The sequence below is a fragment of the Grammomys surdaster genome, unplaced genomic scaffold (assembly GCF_004785775.1).
Source record: "Grammomys surdaster isolate TR1022 unplaced genomic scaffold, NIH_TR_1.0 136, whole genome shotgun sequence".
Lineage (NCBI taxonomy): Eukaryota > Metazoa > Chordata > Mammalia > Rodentia > Muridae > Grammomys > Grammomys surdaster.
In genome coordinates this window covers 8,000,020-8,020,024 of record NW_021604594.1, presented here as the reverse complement: position 1 = coordinate 8,020,024, position 20,005 = coordinate 8,000,020, and the positions used below count along the sequence as shown (strand labels likewise).

Genomic DNA, 20,005 nt, shown 5'->3' with positions numbered 1-20,005 from the left:
TCCCTTCACTGCCTTCCCCTTGATGTGACAGAGAAAACTCAGGGAAGGAGGTGGTCCTCTCCTTTTAGGATTCTGACCTTAAATAATTTTTAAAATATTATTCAGTTGCTTCAAGCATGGGATCAGAGTATGTTTTCTTGGGTTTTGTTGTTTTGTTTTTGGAGACAGAGTTTCTTGGTGTAGCCCTGGCTGTCCCGGAACTTCATCGATCGCTTTGTAGACCAGGGTGGCCTTGAACTCACAGAGATCTGCTTGCTTCTCATTCTCAGTGCTGGAATTAAAGGCAAGCACCAACAATGCCCAGCCTCTTTTGTTGTTTGGAGATGAAAGTCTCACCATGTAATTCTGGCTGGCCAGGAACTCAACTATGTAAACTATGCTAATCTCAAACTCACAGACTGAAATCTGTCTGCTTTTGCCTCCCAAGTGCTGGGCTTAAAGGTGTGCATCACCACACCTGCCTGCACTCTTGTCTTGAGATAAGTTGCTTTGTAGCCCCGTCTGGCCTCAAACCTGCAAATGTTCTTAATGCTGAAATTGCAACTGTGCTCAGCCTCAGGGAAAAGTTTCTTTGTATTATTTTTAACTTATTGAGAAGTGTTTTAAAGGCAATGTATGCTTTGTTAATTATAAAACTTACTGCCATCTAGAGAAGGATTGCCTGGGGGAAGAGTCATAGAGGTGGTTCAAAGAAGTCCTGAAATCTCTTTCTCCCATCCTAATTCTAAGCAGGCCTAACCCTGCTTAGCCTCTGAGGTCAGAGGAGACTGGATACATCCAGGGTGGCATGGTCACAGATGCCTCCATATCTTCCTGACAACTTATTTGAGTTGTCACAAATTTCATCTCAAGTAGAAAAATTAAATTAGATTGGAAAGAAAATATGATGATTAAATTCAGGGCCATATGCTCCAATTAATAATGCATTAGTTCAAATCACAGCTTTCAGATAAATACAACACACTGTAATTTCACAGAGATTTGTTATTAGAAAATGACAGATTTAAGATAATGTTCAGAGACATCCACATGAACAATTACAAATAAATAATTAGAACAATGAACATGTAAATCTTTGGGGACTGACAGTGGTTAGGAGGATTAGAAACTATGCAGGTGTGGTGGCAGCACACCGTAAATCCCAGCACACAGAGACTTTGGCAGGAGGAGCTGGAGTTCCAAGCTATAAAATGAGACCCTATCTGAAAGCCAAAAATCAAACCATAACAACAGAAACAAGAGGTGATGTAGGGTAAGGAAAGGGAAAGCCTTTATTCTGCAGCCTTTACTACAGGGAAGCCATGGATAGTGTGTAACAAGGAATTTGTTTCCTCCTTGGGTCAGATCTGTTTGCCTATTTATGTTATTTCCTTTGGGAAGTCTTTCATTCTCTGTCTGTGTTGTTATCATTTTTATCTTATTGATTTGCAGGAACTTTTAGATATTAAAAACAGTAAGTCTTTGTCAAATTAATATTTTTTTTCTAGTTGACCTTTTGGGGGTGGGGGTGTTGCGGTAAATATTATTTGGAGGTTTCTACCCCACCTTAGATCATTTAGTTCCCAAATAAAAGACTCAAACCCTTCACATTTATAATAAGCCTTAAAGCATTAGCGGTAGGCAGATATCAGCCCTCTATGCTGTTTCGTCTACTTTCCTGTCAGTGAGATTATCACTTGCTAGGATCAGCCTGGGCTGCTCCTACTCCAACTACCCAGCCCTCATGGCCCTGCTGTCAGGATCCACCTGCCCCATGGCAACTTCTTCCTTCTTCCTCTTCTCTCCTCTAAGTGTCTGCCTCAGACCCGCAAGGCTGGGCATCAAAATCCCGCCTACCTCTCTTTCTCTTTGCCCGTTTTTTGTTAACCAATAGTTTTAAATTATGGAGCAAGGTTTGCATAACAAAAGCTGGCAGACCTGAGAGTTCACTCATCCTGAGGCAGCTAGACCTTGGGATACAGAATTGAACATCACAATACACAGCAGACAGACCAAATCTCCACATGGGGGGAGGGGGTCAACTATCATTATTAATAAGTTGTTTTCTACGACAGCATGACTTGTGTTCATCTAATGTTTTTTCTAATGTTTTTACGGGGTTTATTTTGCCTTTAAAAGTTTAAGGCTTTCACAGTATATTTGGCTGAAAGTAAGATATTCAGCTTTTTTTTTCAAATAGCTTGTTGAAAATAGCATTCTCATTGATTTTTTTTGTTGGGGGCGAAAGGATCTCGGCTTTATTCCACCGGTCTGTCTGCATACCCTGAGCTGCTAACTAGCTTGGATGTGTGGCCGAGTGGGATTGCTCTTAACTTTTAGAATAATTTCCTTTGTCTTACATGTTTGTTTTTAAACATGAACTTTAGAATATTCCCATTATGATTTTGGAGGGGTTATGTTAAAGTGTATCAACATGTGGTCAACCAAGGGTTTTATACTGTTTAGTTCATTTTTAGAGCGAATCCAAATGTAAAATCCAGATTCTTTCTCTGCTCTTCTTCTCTTTCCTACTTTATTCTCCCCCCGTACCCCAACTTTGACAGCTGAGAGCCGAGACTGTAGCTCAGAATAGAGCACTTGCCTGGTGTGTGCGAAGGCCCCTATTCCATTCCCAGCTGCTGCACCTCCATAGCAAACACACATGTGACGGCTGCACACAGCGTGTGGCCGAGGTGTCCTGGAACACATCCCTCACTTTCCTTCTGAGCACATGCTTGAGTTGACAGTGTGGCAGCGAACACACCTGTGTGTACGTGTGCAACGCTGTTCACATGCTGCAGCCACAGTCAGGTGTCTCCTACCTTCTGGCCTCACTTGCATCCTTCATACAAAGAGGAGCCTGCAAGCATTGCCTCATGCTGATGCTGAGGTGGTTAACTGAGTGATTGTACAGCACTCAGAACAAAGCTGAGACAGGGAAAATGCACAGTGGTAACAGCTGCTTCTGGAAATCCATATGTGTACTCAAGAGAGATTGTTCTGGAGGTCCTATATGCATGTGTGACATTTTATGTCCTTCTGAATTGTCTTGTTTTCGGGAACATTTGCTTTGGTTTTGAGACTGGATCTAATTTCAGCGTACGATGCTCTGGAACTTACAGTATAGCTCAGGCTGGCCTCAAACTCATCACAATTCTCCTGCTTCTTGAGTATTTGGAATATAGGTGTGATCCACCATACCAGTGCTTTGAATTTCATGTTTTAACCACACACACAGCCTTCCCCTGTCTCGGCAATACAGAGGATTTTTCCTTGGCCCCCATGCATGCTAGACAAGTACTACCACTGAGTCACAGTCTCAGCCCTTGAAGTAAATTTTGTACACAGAAAATATTTCTTAATTTCTAGCATTGCATGCTTTGGATTTCTTTCTGTGTGTGTCAGTGGGTGTGTACTGTGTGTGTGCTGATGAAGGCCATCAGTGGGTGGGTGAGTATGTACTGTATGTATGCCCATGGAGCCCATCAGTGGGTGGGTATGCACTGTGTGTGTGTGTGTGTGTGTGTGTGTGTGTGTGCCCATGGGGGCCATCAGTGGGTGGGTGTGTACTGTGTGTATGCTGATGGTGGCCAGATGTCAGTCTTAAGATGTCTTCCTCTGTGACTCCTTTGTCTTATTTTGTAACAAGGTCTCTCACTGATCTGGAAGCTCACAGTCACAATCTAGAGTGAGCCAATAAGCCCCCAATGAAATTCCTGCCTCTCCCCTCTAGCACTAGGGTTACACAGCATACCTGCCTTCTATGTGGGTAGATCCTGCCGCCGGCACAGCAGATGTCTCACTCACTGAGCATGCTCCCCAGCCCTGTTTGAGCATTTCAGATGGATAGTTATGCCACTCACTGGCTTACATGTTAAAGACCATGTTAAGCAGGTAAACCCTAACATCAGTGAGTTGATGTCAATGGAAACAATTTTACTCTTTTCTGTTAAGCCTGAGCTTGATTGATGGGTGTGTAGGGGTTTGTTTTGTTTATGCATTTTTATAGAAATATCACCAACAAATAAGGACATAGTCTTATATTTTCTAGGGACTTTTAATATTGGTAATGGATTCTAAATGGATGGGACACTTGGAGTCTACTAGGATGGTTCTAGAATATTTCATTTTGACTTATTAATCTTAGTTGTTATAAACTGTAACCGTGGATTCTCGGGTGCACGTCTTCTATTTCTTGGCATATTCATTTATTTTATCTGTCTGTAGTTCCCGCTTCTCATCATTGGTTATTCAGCACACTTTTGTTAATTTTCAGATTTGTTAATTGACCTATTTAAAGATATTCAGTTACAAATTCATTCTCTAGACATCTCTTCTAATTTTGTAAGTTTATAAGTGCAGTGGGTTTGCTTTTATTCTTTCATGTTTAGTAATGTGAATGGTTAAGTCCATACATGGGGAAGTCACTCCCTCCACCCTACAGACAGAGATGGAGGAGACTGGGGGTGGAGGGCAGGGTGGGCGCTGCGGGGTCTGACTTTCATCTGATTCCAAATATTCTTTAATGCCATTTATTTTCTTTTTCTTCAACCTAAGAGGTTCTTAGAAAAGTGCACTTTCAGAGCCTATTCTAGTTCTTACTCTATGATTAATTTTTAATTTATTGAATTGCTTCCCACAGTGCAGTCTAAATTCAGTAATTTCATCGGGGTCTTGTTTTGAGTTATTTTTCTACTTTATTTTCCTGTTAGAGTGTGATCAAATTTTTATGTTTGGAAACATTTTGGATATCATTCATTTTTGTCATTGTTCAGGATTGTTGTTATCTGTAGATTCAGTTAGGTGCTTCATGTGTTAGCTCCTTCTCACCCTTTATCTTCTGGAACTTTTGTGAGTTTGTTTGCAAGAGAAGTTTTTCAATTTTATTTTTCTTTTCTCCTTTTTTCCTTCACTTCCTCCCTCCCTCCCTCCCTTCCTTCCTTCCTTCCTTCCTTCCTTCCTTCCTTCCTTCCTTCCTTCCTGTGTCCCCCTAACCTTTTGTTCATCCTGTATATTTCTTTTTTTGGAAACCAATTCTAACATGTATTCTTTTCCTTTTATTGAAAATAGTGTTTTTTTCCTCAGATAATATATAAACTGATTATGGTTTCTTCTAGCCTCTCCCCCTCTCTCCTCCCATCTGGGTCCACCCTCTTTCTGTCTCTCATTAAAAAACAAGCAGACTTCTAAAGGATAATAATAAAATGTAACAAGATAAAATGTGTGTTCTGAAGACCCAGGCTATACTGCATAAGCATCCCTTTAATTACTGAATCCCAGTTCTGATGTCACAGCTTCAGGTTCTTAAACTAAGTCAATCCCATTGTCCCCAAGCCTGCCTTTGTTTTTTGATTCTGTTTTAACCAAATGGAATCATAGGTATACTCAGTAATATGCAGTAATATGCAGTAATATGCAGTAATATGCAGTAATATGCAGTAATATGCAGTTTTAGATCAATCATACATCATCTAAGCATTTCATATTTTTCTTTATTTTTATAATGACTTACGTTATTCAGGTCAGATTGCCTTCATCTCTCCCAGGGAACTGATTTCATACACCAATTACCTGAGTGGGGCCATTTGACTTCTGCAACACTGTAAGGCTTCTGTCAAGCCTGTGTGCTCCTCTTTCGTGGGGTCTGCTGTTCTTTCAGGGTACAGTGCAGGGATTCTAAGTACCTGTATACCCAGCCTGGAGCATGCATGAATCAGCAGGCAATGAGCTTGGCGCTTATTCACACAGCAGCACTTAACTCAGGCTAAATCCTTTCCTTTCAGATTTTTTTTTTTTTTGGTCACATGTAATTTATGAAGCCCAGGAACAAACACTACAGATTTTCCCTAATTTGGTTCTTGGGTCATAAATTGTATAAATCTGAATTGTATATCCCTCCGTGTAAGTAAGTGCAAATATCACAGTACTTTACGATGCTTGTGCTCCTACGTACATGAGGGGGAAATGAGAGGAAAATGTAGGTTTCTGCTCTCATATTACTGTTATTTTCTGTTATAGTGGTTTTTTTGCTGAATATAGTAATTGTGTTGGTGATGCCTTTCAAGTGTATGATCTTGGGTTAAACACTGTTTAGGCAGTTTCTGAAAATGTGCTTCACTGGAAATAAAATAAATCTTTCTTAGGTCACAGCAAATTCTACATTGTAGGAATAAAGAATAGGTAGTTTCAAACTCCGAACAGAGTTTAAAATTCCTTTCGTAATACATTAAAAATAGAGAAGGTACTCAAACCTTTGATTGATGCCTGGTTTTGGTAAGATTTAAAAACCATTTGAGTTTGATGCAGGATACTTGATGCTTTTGTTGGGGGACAGTTTCTGCCCAATTGAAACATTTCATCCTGAAGAGAGAGTCCTTAAGATCCATGAAGTAAATAAAACTCACAAGTCTCAGGAAGTTCCTGCAACTTCCAAGAGTCACCAGGCTCCTCCTCAAGGTTATGTCAGTAGTAACATTGGTGGGGGAGAGGAGGCTCCCACCAGCCAAGATGCCTGCAAGCTGTACAGGGTGCTGGAGGGATCTAGCTTTCATCAACATCACCCATGCGAGGATGGGCTTTTCAGTGGTGCAGTTGCTTTGGATTGATCATTTGCCTTTATGTAACCCCTCATTCACACACCTATTGATAACCCCAGTAAACTCAGTTGACTTTTGATCTACCATCAGTTCCTTATCTGAGGTGAGTTGTTCAGATATACCATGAAAAGTCACACAACTTTTGTTTAAAAACACAAGAGATTCCAAACTTAAAGATAACAACAATAACCTCAAAATTGAGCCTTGGGATGCATTTAATTCTTCATCTGTTGGTTTTCTTTTTTTTAATATTTGCATTCATAATACAATCAGAGTGAGCATGGGCCCTTTCATCACAAAAACTTACCCTGAAAATGTCATGTTAAATTAAGATAAGATATTAGCATTAGTATTAATAAAGCCAGGTAGATAGGTAGGTAGATGATAGATATGATAGATAGATGATGGATAATAGATAACAGATAGATGATAGAGATAGAAAGATAGATAGATAGATAGATAGATAGATAGATAGATAGATAGATAGATTTATAGAGATAGGTAGGTAGATAGATAGGAAGGGAAGAAGAAAGGAAAGAGGAGGGAACAGGAGAGGTGGGGGAGGGAAGGAGGGAAGGTGTGTGTCAGAGACTAACAGAGGGCCTGAAACTTGGATTGAATTTACTTCTGAGTGGATAATGGTTTAATAAGTTGAACCTTTCAGCCTCGTCCCCTGGGGGCACTTGAACACATCACAAAGCTGCCACGCTTTTGGCTCAAGTGTCAGCATCTACTTGTAAAACATCTTGGACTGGAAAACAAAGTACTTTGAATCAAGGATCTAAATAGCTTCCCACTTTCCTGCTTCCAGGCACCAGAGGGATTGGCTTCAGGGCCTTTATTCACACTTATTAGATTGCCTTCCTTGAACAGATTAGATGATCGTCTGTCAGGGGCTGGCTTATTTAGCTGCCTTTTGCCAGTCAAAGATGAAACCTTACTGCTGTTTAACAAAAGAGCGTTTGGCTCTTTGAATGTACAGTTTACAAAGGCTAATTTTGCTTTGAGACCTAGTCTTACAATTTGGATGCTAAGCAGTTTAATTTTTTTTAAGATTTTTAAAATTTATTTTTATGTATACGGGTGTTTTACCTGCGTGTATGCCTATGATGTGTACACCTGGTGCCCTTGCAGGTCAGAAGAGGAAGCTGGAGTCCCTGGAAATGGAGTTGTAGTAAGTAAGCCACCATGTCGGTGCTGGGAACTGTACTTGGCTTCCCCGGGAGAACAGCTTTTACCTCCTGAGCTCCATCTCAGCAAAGCAGTTTTTATTTTTTCTATAATGGCAGGAAATTTAAAATTCCAAGAAAGCATTACAAATTTCAGTCATTAGAACATCTAGGCTTACAAGGTCATAAAAAATTCTCTTCATTGTTGAGATTGTCCTTTTTAAGCTAATAATTAATTAATTAATTTTTGGTGTTCAGATTGAACCCAGAACCTTGCTCATCCTTGACAAGGACTCTACCACTGAGCTACCTGCCCCGCCCCAGGGATTGCTGTTTAATTATTGTCTGTAAGTAGGTGATCGTTAAAATCCTAATGAATACATTCAAGTTCACAGGATTTGTTGGCATAATGTTAGAAATTCAATATGACTATAGGTATAAGTACAAAGTCTGTGACATACAGAAATTTCAGAATCTGTGTGGGAATTCTATAGATCTGTACCGCCATCAATAACTTGTGTCTCCAACCTAGAGATCTCCAAGCCCCAGTCCTGCACTTCTAAGTGTGCCTTCTTCCCTTCACTAATGCAAATTAATTTCCCCCTAAATACAGCAATTGCTATTTCTTTTTAAATTACTTGAGACTTTCTGTTTGTTCTGATTTTAGGTGGTTTGGACACGTCAGTGGTGGCCTGAGCTTTCCTAGTCCAGTCCGATCCGAGGGAGATGGACTAAAGCCACGGATTGTCTGGTTCTTTGTCTGGGAATTGGAAAGAGGATTGGGATGGTCTTCCGTGCACATCCCTAGACTAACTGCAGCGATGAGTTCAGACGAGAAGGGCATATCCCCTGCTCATAAAACATCCACCCCGACCCACAGAAGTGCCTCAACATCTTCTCAGAGGGAAAGCAGACAGGTAGGAGAAGATTTCAGTGCCTTTTACCATCTTCTGCCAATAGAGCCCTGTTTGGACGGCACGGATGGCTGAGCCTGGAAGTTTGTTGTGAAGTGCTTTGTGCCATAGGTCACCTCTCATTTTGTGTTGATATGCCTGATAGTGAGAAGCTGTTACACTGGCTTCTCTGTTTTGTTTTGTTTTTGTGGGGTGGGGGGGGGGTTGGACTTTCGGAGTGCAGACCACAGCATGGAGCAGGGTTTCTCCAGGAAGCCTGGTGACCTCACCATGGACACCTGGCTGTGGAGCCAGCATCAAGACTTCGATGCTCGGGTCTCTCTTCTTCATGGACGTGCAAAAGAACGCAAAGACCATCAGGAGACTTTCTGTAAGACTAATAGTTCTCTACAAGCCCCAATCTCATGTTTGGAACCTAGTCACTGTCAGACTCAGTAGTTAGGAAGCAAATAAAATTGTAGTATCTGGGAACTGTGAGCCGCAAGGATTGAACAGTTTTCAAAGGCAGCCTCGGAAGTGAGGTGTCAGAACTTATTTACTGTAGAATACACCTACTGTCTCAGTTGATCCAGTCTGTAAAGTTACTGTTCCTGGCAATTACTGCACTTGTGTTTTGGGGACCACTCTGCTGTCAGGGTTGTGTGGAGATCTGTCATATAAATGCTGGCCATTGACAGAGCAGCGGTATTTCAGCTAGCACAGATAGAGCTAATGGTTTCCCATTACAATGTGTCTTACGGTAGTAATCTGTGGAAATTTACAAGTACATTGTCAACCTTTTATGGGAATTTTCCTTTGTGAGGTTTACTTAGTGAAGAGTCTGGCAGTATCCCTCACTTCTCTGCTCCCCTCCCATTTTAGAGCATATTGCCTAATTTAAAGAAATGTATATATCAGTTATTTTTCCATTTATTTATTTATTTATTTATTTGCTATTTTTGATATAGTATCTCACATGCCTGGCTGGTCTGGACCTTACTGTGCAGCCCAATCCAGTCTGGAACTGTCAGCTTCCGAGTGTCGCAGTTATAGGTGTTAGCCATGGTACCAGGCTGTGCATCAGCTATTAATAATTCATTGTATATGCGTTTCAAAAAGGACAGCTCAGATATGGATTCACAGCATTGGGAATGCATTTCCGTGGGTGCTTTTGAGAGAATCCCCAACCTCAAGCACACCCCTGACACAGCAAGAAATTCCAGGGCAGCCTGAACAAACTGGTGACTTCTTATGTATATATTTTTCACAGACCCTAATGTAGATATTTCTAGTACAGGGCCTTGGGAATGCTGGTACCTTTGTTAGGGTGTTCAAAAAGGATGACCATATATTATCTTAGAATTACTTCTGGTTAACTAAATCTGTGATTGCCTGCTACTGTACTGTTTAGTTCAATGCATTTGTAGATTCTCATAGACATGGAGTCCTGTGAACAAGAACACTTGGTGTTAGTTAACTGCTGCATGCTTAGATGCCCTCTAAGTTGGCAAGTCCACACTTCTGCCTCTCTGTTCTTTCCTGTTAAGGGTTCTCCATCTTTTTTTCTCTTGCTCTGAGCACTTAAACTGAGAAATTGTAAGTCGCATGGCCTTTTGTGGTTGCTAAGGGGCAGGAAGGGATTGACCCAGCTCACCCTGGAGACCCGTGGTAAATAAAAGAAAGACTGATGACTGCTATAGAAACAGCTGTCAGGTCTTGTTGATCTGCCTGCTGCACCTGCGCTCCGGGCCTTGCACACAAATGGCCAGGGACACTGGAGACCCTGGCCTGGAACCTAAAGGTAGAATGGATGACACCTGGTGGGCTTGGGAGAGGGAAGTTCAGTGATGAACAGAAGTTGTGTGATTTGATCATGAGTTTGAGACAATAGACACTATACACATGGCTGCTTTTGTTTGTTTGTTTTGGGACAGGCTACCACTATGTACCACATGCCTTTAATCCCAGCATTCTGTAAGCTGAGGCAGGCAGAACTCTATGAGTTCAAGACCAGCCTGGTCTACATACCAAGCACCATGCTAGTATTAATTTGTTGAGGTGCCTACTAATTGTTAAGGCGACCGTTTACTTTTGTCCCTGTGTATCTCAGCTGGTGGAACAGCCCCAAAGGCATTCTTCTCTCCTTGCTTACTATTTTGTATCTGTTCATCTCCCTCAAAGAGGAGAACAATAAGGAATAAAGAAAGATCCTTTCCCCCTTATCTCAGTCACTACCTAAAACTCAGGATAAATATAGAGAACTTAGAAGCTTGGCATATGCAGTGGTGTGGTGTAGTACTTTTTATATGCATCTATATAGTACAAGGACCCAGAGAAAGTGTAACAAATTGGTCTTCTGTGGATCTTCTCTGATTTGACAGGTACCTACGCAAATACTGCTGTGCCTTTCTCCTTCGATTCAACCACAGTCCATAGAATTAACTCTATAGATTGTATTCGTCCTCTAGAATATCATTCCTTCCCACTGTCTGCCCCAGCCCAGACGCTGGTCACTTTTCTCAGCTACTGCACAGGTCTCTTGCTTCAGCAGCATCTCCAGGACCCCATCATTTCAAATTCCCTGAATCTGGCAGTCATGAAATCCTTCAAAGGCTTCCTGTTCCCCCACAAGTAAACCCAGATTTCCTTCTAGGTTGGATGTCCAGAGAAGACCATAGTCTGGTGCAGCCCCATTTCACGCAAATCTGCTGTAATTCCAAAATCTGCCCCATCTGTATCTTTCTCTATCTCTGCCTCATCTTCTCCAAGTGGAGTCCCACATCCACCCACTCCCACCCACCCTCTAATACTTCATTCGTCTCACTGGCCATTCAGAATCACTTCCCCTTTCCTTCACTGACCGTGAAGGAAAACGTTTGGCATTTTTATATTGTTTCCTTTGTTGATCTACCTGTTGTTTTACGTTGTGTTGTAAACTTTTCTGAGCAGTGTTTTTGTAGACCTACGATGATATTAGTCTTGTCTTTCTTTATTACAAATTTTCTATGCCAGATTTATTTGCCTTCCTCTTTCATTTTCGTGGATAAATAAAACAGAGAACATCTGTGCATAGTAGCACTTGGCTTTCTTTCCCATCTCTAAGCAATGTAGCGCAGCAGATGAAAGACGGGAGATGTTGGGGGCATAAAGAGACACAGCATCTGAGCTTTTGCTAAGTGTTTCTTGCTCCAGTGATAGGATCAAGGGTCGGACCACTTAGTTCTTAAGAAGCTTGAAGTCTTCAGTACCTTCTCCACTAGAAGTTCTCCTCCATTCTGTTGCAAGATGGTAGGACACCTAACGAAATTGCCTGTGTGTGATCTGCCATATCTCACAAGCAACACTAAATAAACATGCCATGAGACTTTCAAAAAGATTAACAATGGAGTTTATTAGACATCTAAGGCTTTCTCATAAGCTAGCATTCTGCGAATAAAACTTGTCCCTTGAGGTGTATGGGAATAAAGGCTTTCTTTTTAAGTAAATTAAGAGAAATGCTAAACAAAATTTCCTTGCTGCTATATATCAATGAATTAAGATTACTACTAAGTTCTGAAATAAAACCTCCAGTTAGTCAAACACATAGAATTTAGTGGATTCCAAACCTTCTTTTTCTAATATTTGGCTATTAAAAAAGCATCCAGATTCTTCTTGCATTTATAAACTGAAAGACATAGAGCCACTGTTCCCAGATTCTAAATGGCAGCGCTGATCGTCTCAGAAGTGGCTTCTAGTTTAGATGGGGGGAATTTCTACCTGATCAGCCAGAGTCCTTATGTGTCAGTATTTACTTTTATGGACTGCCTGGCTCCTGAAAGATCTGAATTTGTGAACTTTGACCCCGAATGTCAGGAGGCCTGTTGCAGTAATACTTAACTTACTCAGGGAGATCCACTGTGATGCTAAAGGATCTTAAGGTGTCCCAAACCAAATTTATCATTGTCCCCTCAAAGCTGCCTCTTTCCAGTTTCCCTCTCAGGAAATAATGATTCTCATTTCTGTGGATCTATCCCAATTCCTGGAAATGTCTGTCTCTCATTCTGTTTCCCACCAACAGAGACCATAGTAGACTTTCCTTCACCAGGAGTCTGGCAACTGCCTTCCACCAACTTCCCTTCCGTTCTGGTCTGAGTCCCCACATTTCCTCATCTGGAATGTCTGGTGCAGTTTTCTACTTGGTTTTCCAGTTTCTACTCTTCACCCGTCATACAGGGCATTCTTTACAGGATAAACAAAATGTTCCCTTCAAAAGCCAAGGCAGAGTGGACTCTTCTCCACCCAGCCCTGTAGGAAATGTGTATGACATCTGTGCATTGACTATGAGGGCACTTATAATCTGGGTCTGCCTGACCCACTGACCCCATTTCTTACCACATCACCTCTCTTTTGATCCCCTACAGTATATCCCTGAGATGTACCAAATGTGTTCTTACTTCTAGGTTAGTGTCCTTTAGTCTCCTTGGCTTACGTAAGTTTGTCTCCACCTGTGCCTGGCTTCCTCACACACTTGAGTCATTTTTTAACCATCCCTTCACTGAGCAATCTTCCCTACACATCTGTATCGTTTGCTATCCATGGAGCTAGCTTTATTTTTCTCCAAACATTAATCACCATTTGGTGTATTAGATGTTGGTTCTCTATCTAGTTACACTTATGTCCTTTCGCTCTAGTCTCTGCTCCTGGAGTACAAGTCTCATGAACACAGGATTGCATCCGTTCGGTGTCTCCCTGGTACTTCATACGTCTTGTGCATTGGCTGTGTTCAGAGTACATTCAAGTGAAGATTCGAGGAAGGAATTAGAACAGGAGGAGAGTGTAATTCGAACTCCAGAGGCTTGTGTAGCTGTAGGGAAATAATCAGGGGGTTGAGATGATGACGGAGAGAATGTTGGGAGAGCAGGCATAGACAAGGGTAGCAGAGAGAACTAGGCTCTTCTGTCAGCCCCTGAGGATGGGTGTGGGTGGAGCGAGTGGTGAAGGTTTGTGAAGGAAGTGTTCCAGACAGAAGGAGAGTGAGGCGCGTCTTGTACAAGTGTTCCAAATGTCAGTGAACATGCAACGTGACGATTTCCAACCAGACTCACTGTTTCCCGCCCAATTCTCACACTCATTCACATGTAATTGTACTAAGTTTATGATCCACTGATTACATTTTGGTTTGTTGTTTTTTCTGTTTTTTTCCTTTGTTTTTTTTTGTAACTACTTATGCATTTTAGAGAATTTTTTAAAAATAATTATGACATGCCCGAGACTACCTAGTAAGGACAACCTACATAGTTCTTGGAGCAGGCTCAAGAAGATGCCCTATTTAGTGTCAATGATTACATTTATTTTGTACTATGATCAAGACACACCAGAAAATCAGACATCATGGCTGTAAGAGCAGGGGATCAGAGCGCGTCAGTTCCACTAATGTCACCGGTGAGTGAACGGCCACAGTGCCAGTCTTGCCAATCTTCAAGCAAATCATTCTTTTTTGTTTAGTGAAAAATCAAAAATATGCCTTAAATTCTGTAAAATAATACAGATTTAGCTTGAGCTCAGACGCCATAAATAGGGGTAAATGTAAATCAGACATAAGAAGTAGTTGATCTTCTTTCCAGTTTTATTTATATTATATTTGTATATTTATTTATATTTATATAAATATTGAATATCATGTTCAATCCTTAACAGTTGTAGATTTCTGTTACACGAGGATGTTACTTGAGTGTGCGTGTGTGTGTGCAGCATACCCTCATGATGTGTGTGTATATAGATGTTTGTATGATTAGGTTTTCATGTGAGTATGCATGTGGACTTGCAGGTGCAGGTACACATGTATGTGTACATGCTTGTGGATGGAGGACAGGGATCACAGTTGAGTGTCTTCCTCAGTTGTTCTCCGTCTCATTTCTGAGACAGGTCTCTCACTGAACCTGAAGCTCATTGTTTGGCTAGACTGGCTGGCCAGTGGATCAGGGATGTGCCTTTTGCCTTGCTCTCCCAGCATTGGAATAGCATACACATGCTGCTACAGAGCGGGACTAGAACTGAGACTCTCATACTCGTACAACAAGCACCTGATCAACAGAGCTATCTCCCAAGTCCTCAGATTAGTTACCTTTCTTGTTGCTAAAACAAACCCCTGACAAGAGGCAAGGTAAGAGGAGAAGGGTTTATCTTGACTTACAGTTGTAGGGGAAGACTTTGTTGTGCTTGAGAGATTTGGCTTAGAAGTGTGAAGCAACCAGTTGCATATCCACAGCCAGGAAGCAGAGAGGAATGAAAGGTACTCCTGAGCTTCTTTCCTGAGTTTTAGTCTATCAAAAACTCCATGGATGGGATGGTACCGCCCACATGCAGAGTGGCCTTCCTTTTTTACTTAATCCTCTGGACACCACCTCACAGGCCTATAGGTGATTCTAAGTCCAGTCAAATTGACAGTGAAGATTAGCCATCACATATGAGCATCCAGAATTTTCCTATGTGTTATCAAGAGCAGTACATTTCAAAACCAACAAGGAGCCTTTCAGTTGGTGCCGAGTGGTGATGTTTGAGGCCATCCCCAGCAGTGAGCCAGCAGGACTACATGCTGCTATAACCGGTTTCTCAGTAAGACTCTGGTCCGATAGCTGAATCAGCATCTGCTGTCTGTGTGAAAAGGCTCCTAGAACCTATATCTACTAGGTTTTCATAACATAGGTTTTCTTCTTGGACAGACAGAATGATAATATATATATATATATTTACATACACACACACATATGAACATATTGGAATATGTCTCTTCTGACTATGTCCCTGGAGCATCTTCAGTGAGGTAGCCAAGTTTCTACTTGGAAACATGAGATACCTCTTTTATGAATATGAATCTTGTTTCTATCTTTGAGTTGTGCAAAATATGTTATCTTAAGTTTAAAAATGTTCTAATCAAAAAATTAACATTTGTGCTTGTGTGGGTGGGCTCATGTATGACGGTGTGTGTGTAGGTACATGCTTATGTGAGCGTGCATGCGTGTGTGGAGGCCCGAGATCAGCCTCAGGTGCTTTCCTTGGGAGGCAAGCATCTTGATGTTCGAGACAGGCTCTCTCATTGGAAATCGGGGCATGCTAATGAGGCTAGGCCAGCTGGCCAGTGGGCCCCAGGCACCCTCCTGTCTCTTCTTCTGCCCCAGCACTCAGATTACAGGTGCACACCACGCTGCTTAGCTTTTTACCTGAGTATTGGGGATCAATCACAGGCCACCATGCTTGTGAACTGAATCCTTTACCAACTGAGCCATCTCCAGCCACAAATGTCCTGTTTTAGAGGAAAAACTGTAAGGATTCCCACTTTGATAGCTATCCTCTAGTTTAAACCATTTCAAGTCTTATTCATGGGGAGCAGTAGAACATGAATTCGTGTATGTCTGTAGCATCCAATGGCCCTACAGCTGTGCAGGATGACCCTGATGCTCACTGTCTGGGGTAGAAAGATCATAAACCTGATTTGAAAATCTGCACTGTCCTCGCTAGAGTGATACAAAGGACTAAATCTTCAGTGTTGACTGTTAATAAATTCTTGACTTTCTTCCTATTTAAATTTAGCCTTTTGGGAATCTCAGGTGCCTTAGTTAGGGTTTTACTGCTGTGAACAGACGCCATGACCAAGGCAACTCTTCTAAGAACTGCATTTAATTGGGGCTGGCTTACAGGTTCAGAGGTTCAGTCCATTATCATCAAGGCAGGAGCATGACAGCATCCAAGCAGGCATGGTGCAGGCTGAGCTGAGAGTTCTACTTCTTCATCTGAAGGCTGCTAGCACAATACTGAATTCCAGGCAGCTAGGATGAGGGTCTTAAAGCCCACACCCACAGTGACACACCTACTCCAACAGGGCCACACCTTCTAAAAGTGCCACTCCCTGGGCCGAGCATGTACAAGCCATCACACCAGGTATTGTGTGGAGTTCGCTTTTCAGGGTTTAGGACCAGTATCAATAAGAAAGTGCCACTTCTGTCTATGGCCACACTGTCCTGAATATGCCAGTCTCATCTGATCTTGGATATTAAGATGACTCAATCATGGTTAGTATTTGGTTGGAAAAAAACATTTATTTTCTTTATGACAGTTCATTCTGTAGATAAGTTTTGGTTCAAGTGTCTTTTGTGAGTTGGATAATCTGGAAAGTCTGAATATTCTGGAGTTAGGCAGAGTATCTGAGAAGATAGCACACCAGCAGCAGCAGCCAGTGCTTCATTGGAAACTCACTGTGGGAAGACTGGCCATGAGGACCTTTTCCAGAGAACTAAAACATGGCACAGGTGGTAGAGTATCTTGAACAATGTGAGTAAGACAGGGTTTGCTCTCTGGAGGCTTGTCTCTGGAGGCCCTACCCTGGGCACTTCACTGTCTGATCAGTCTATTTATTGCAAAGCCAGTCAGGCTGGATATCCACCTATTAGAGGAGAACTCTGCAAAGCAGTGTTTGTCAATCACTTCCGGGTTAGTGTTATCCCCTCATGTTTTCCCTTGAGCATCAGTGGTGATGTTCATACCTTCTTTAGCCTAGTAAACTATTGGTACCCAAAATAATAGTTTTAGGTGTCATGAGCATAGCTGTTCTAGAAAGGGCATGCTGCTTGCTGAACTGTCTGTATATTGCATATATTGGCTTTGGAATGCAAACTTTTGATCATTTGCTTGTTTACTGCAAACTGCAATTAGCCTTTTTTTTGCCCATCAGAAGTAATGAGTAGCCCCCCACTCCCCCAATTTTCTCGTCCCCACCACTTGGAGCTCCCTACCACTGTCACTTGCTGTTTACAGCACACGTTCAGTACATATGACATGTGCTAGAACAGAGACCATTAGGAAGAAATTTGACACCTGGCACGCAGCCGCTCATTACCCACAAGTGATTCAGAAATCGTCATTACTGGGTAAGTGGCATGCCTGCAGGGCCCTGATGGTCCTTTAGGCCCGCCTTTCTCTGTTTTCATGTACCCCGAGCTCACTGGTTTCGAATAGTGTTTTTTACAGCAGCAAACCCACTTGTCAGATTCAAGGTTAACATGGTTTGTTAGATTCTTAGGCAGAGCACCAAATAGATGGTGTTAGTGAATCCCAGAGGGCCCCTCTGTACAGGTTAGAAAGACCTAGCAGTCTGTTGTTCCCTGGAGCCTGCTATTCACTGGGGTTGGGAGTCAGAATATACTTTGAGGTGTTTCATTAGAACTATCAAACTTGGTGTGCGAGGACCTTAAGTCTATAAAACTGCTTTAATTAGTTTAAGAGACAACTGTAAACCTTCTTCCTCCTTCACCCACTTCCCCCTGTACCTGTCTAACTATAGGGTACAAATACTGTGTACATACTGCCACCTGTGCATGATAGCTAGCTTATATTCTAAGCGCCAGATTTACTTACTTCGAATCCAAGCTGACTTTGTAACATTCGTCACAGCTAACACTGGTGAGGTTTTGTGGACGTGCATGCTTTTCACATGCTGCCAAGCTTCTTCATTGATTTTGAACAATATATTCTAAAGAAACAAAAGTTACCTAGGTGGGTTAATGATCTAAATACGCTGTAATCATATATGAAATTACCAAAGATACTATTTTTTAGTTTAATATACAAGTGAATATTTCTGCATAAAATGTTTTCTATCAATGAAAAATTAGAAACTATCCAGTATTCAGAAATATGGGAGCAGTTAAACAGTATTTCATAGCCATCTAGTGAGATCTAGCACAGCTATTTAAAAATTTTTTGAAGAATATCTAATGCTGGGGGAAAGTTAATTGAAAAAAGGAGGTTATTAAACTGAAATACAGTACAATTCCAATTTTAGTTTTAGTGATTGTGTGTTGAAAAGTAAAATATGCCAAAGTACCTGAAATAATTCATTGTTTAACATGACCGTTTTTCAATTCTGTTTTTCTTCCAGTAAGCATATAAGGGGGTTTCTCCTCTGTGTGTGCGTGTGTGTGTGTATGTGTGTGTGTGTGTGTGTGTGTCTGCACATGCACATGCAGCTTTTAAACAGTATTGGGAATATTATAACTATCATTAACGGTCAGCTTTTTTATAATCATGTTATAAGCTTTAGCACCGTAAATTAAAACCTAAGGTTAAATGAAGATGGACAAATAGGAGGAAAGATTACAGGCACTGAAGGGGATAGGAACTCCACAAGAAGACCAACAGAGGCAACTAACCTGAAGCCTTGGGGCTCTCAGAGTCTGAAACACAATACACAGGCTGGACCTAGGCCTCCCTGCACATATGTAGCAGATGTGCAGCTTGGTCTTCATGTGGATCCATAACATCTGTAACAGGGGCTATCCCAAAAGCTGTTGCCTGTATGTGGGATATGTTCTAGCTCAACTGTTTTGTCTGGCCTCAGTGGAAGAGGAAGAACCTACCCTTACAGAGACTTGAAGTGCCAGGGTGGAGGGGTGTCTTAGTCATGGTTTCTATACCTGCACAAAACATCATGACCAAGAAGCAAGTTGGGGAGGAAAGGGTTTATTCAGTTTACATTTCCACATTGCTGTTCATCACCAAAGGAAGTTGGGACTGGAACTCAAGCAGGTCAGGAAGCAGGAGCTAATGCAGAGGCCATGGGGGGATGTTACTTACTGGCTTGCTTCTCCTGGCTTGCTCAGCTTGCTTTCTTATAGAACCCATGACTACCAGCCCAGGGATGGCACTACCCACAATGAGCCCTCCCCACTTGATCACTAATTGAGAAAATGCCTTACAGCTGGATCTCATGGAGGCATTTCCTCAAGGGAGGCTCCTTTTTCTGTGATAATTCCAGCTTGTGTCAAGTTGACACACAAAACCAGTCAGTACAGGGGGATACCTAGGGGGAACCCCCACTCGCTCAGAGGAGAATGAGAGGGGTCATGGGCAAAGGATTCTGGGAGGGGGCACTGAGTGAGATATAAAGTGAATTAAGTTAAAAAAATAAAATTAAATAAAAAAAATCAAAGTCAGGATACCTTTAATCAGTAAAAAAAAAAAAATGAAAATGAAAGACACACCTTGTGGAAATGGGTAATTTTCTAAACACACTGAGGCACGAGCTGGGCCAGCTCTCTTCTCTTTATAATGGGTATTTTATCTCCCAGTCATATACTCATGCCTGAGCATTAACTAAGACATTCCCTGTATTATGTTTTGTTTGTTCTTCAGCAATTATTTATGCTACACATAGACATGCCATAGATATACAGAGTGTGACTTCATAAAGATGACTGAAATAGTCCAGTTGTACCTGTTGTATATATTTATAAACCTTAAAAGATAGTTTTCAAAAAAAAGATAGTTTTCTTCTTATATAGCTAGCAAAACCATGTGAGTGCTTATCACACTGGAAACCCTTTTGAAATCGTGG

General features: G+C 41.6%; 1 protein-coding gene across 8 annotated transcripts in view; it reads left to right on the top strand.

Moving 5' to 3' along the window:
* Osbpl6 (oxysterol binding protein like 6) overlaps window positions 1-20,005 on the top strand; it is a 185,374-nt gene that overhangs the window by 99,846 nt on the left and 65,523 nt on the right. For all 8 annotated transcript variants that reach the window (XM_028762941.1, XM_028762945.1, XM_028762943.1 and 5 more), the window contains exon 3: window positions 8,412-8,661. In XM_028762941.1, the coding sequence (XP_028618774.1) occupies window positions 8,566-8,661 (96 nt within the window). In that variant the 5' untranslated portion in view covers window positions 8,412-8,565. The remainder of the gene's footprint in view (window positions 1-8,411; window positions 8,662-20,005) is intronic.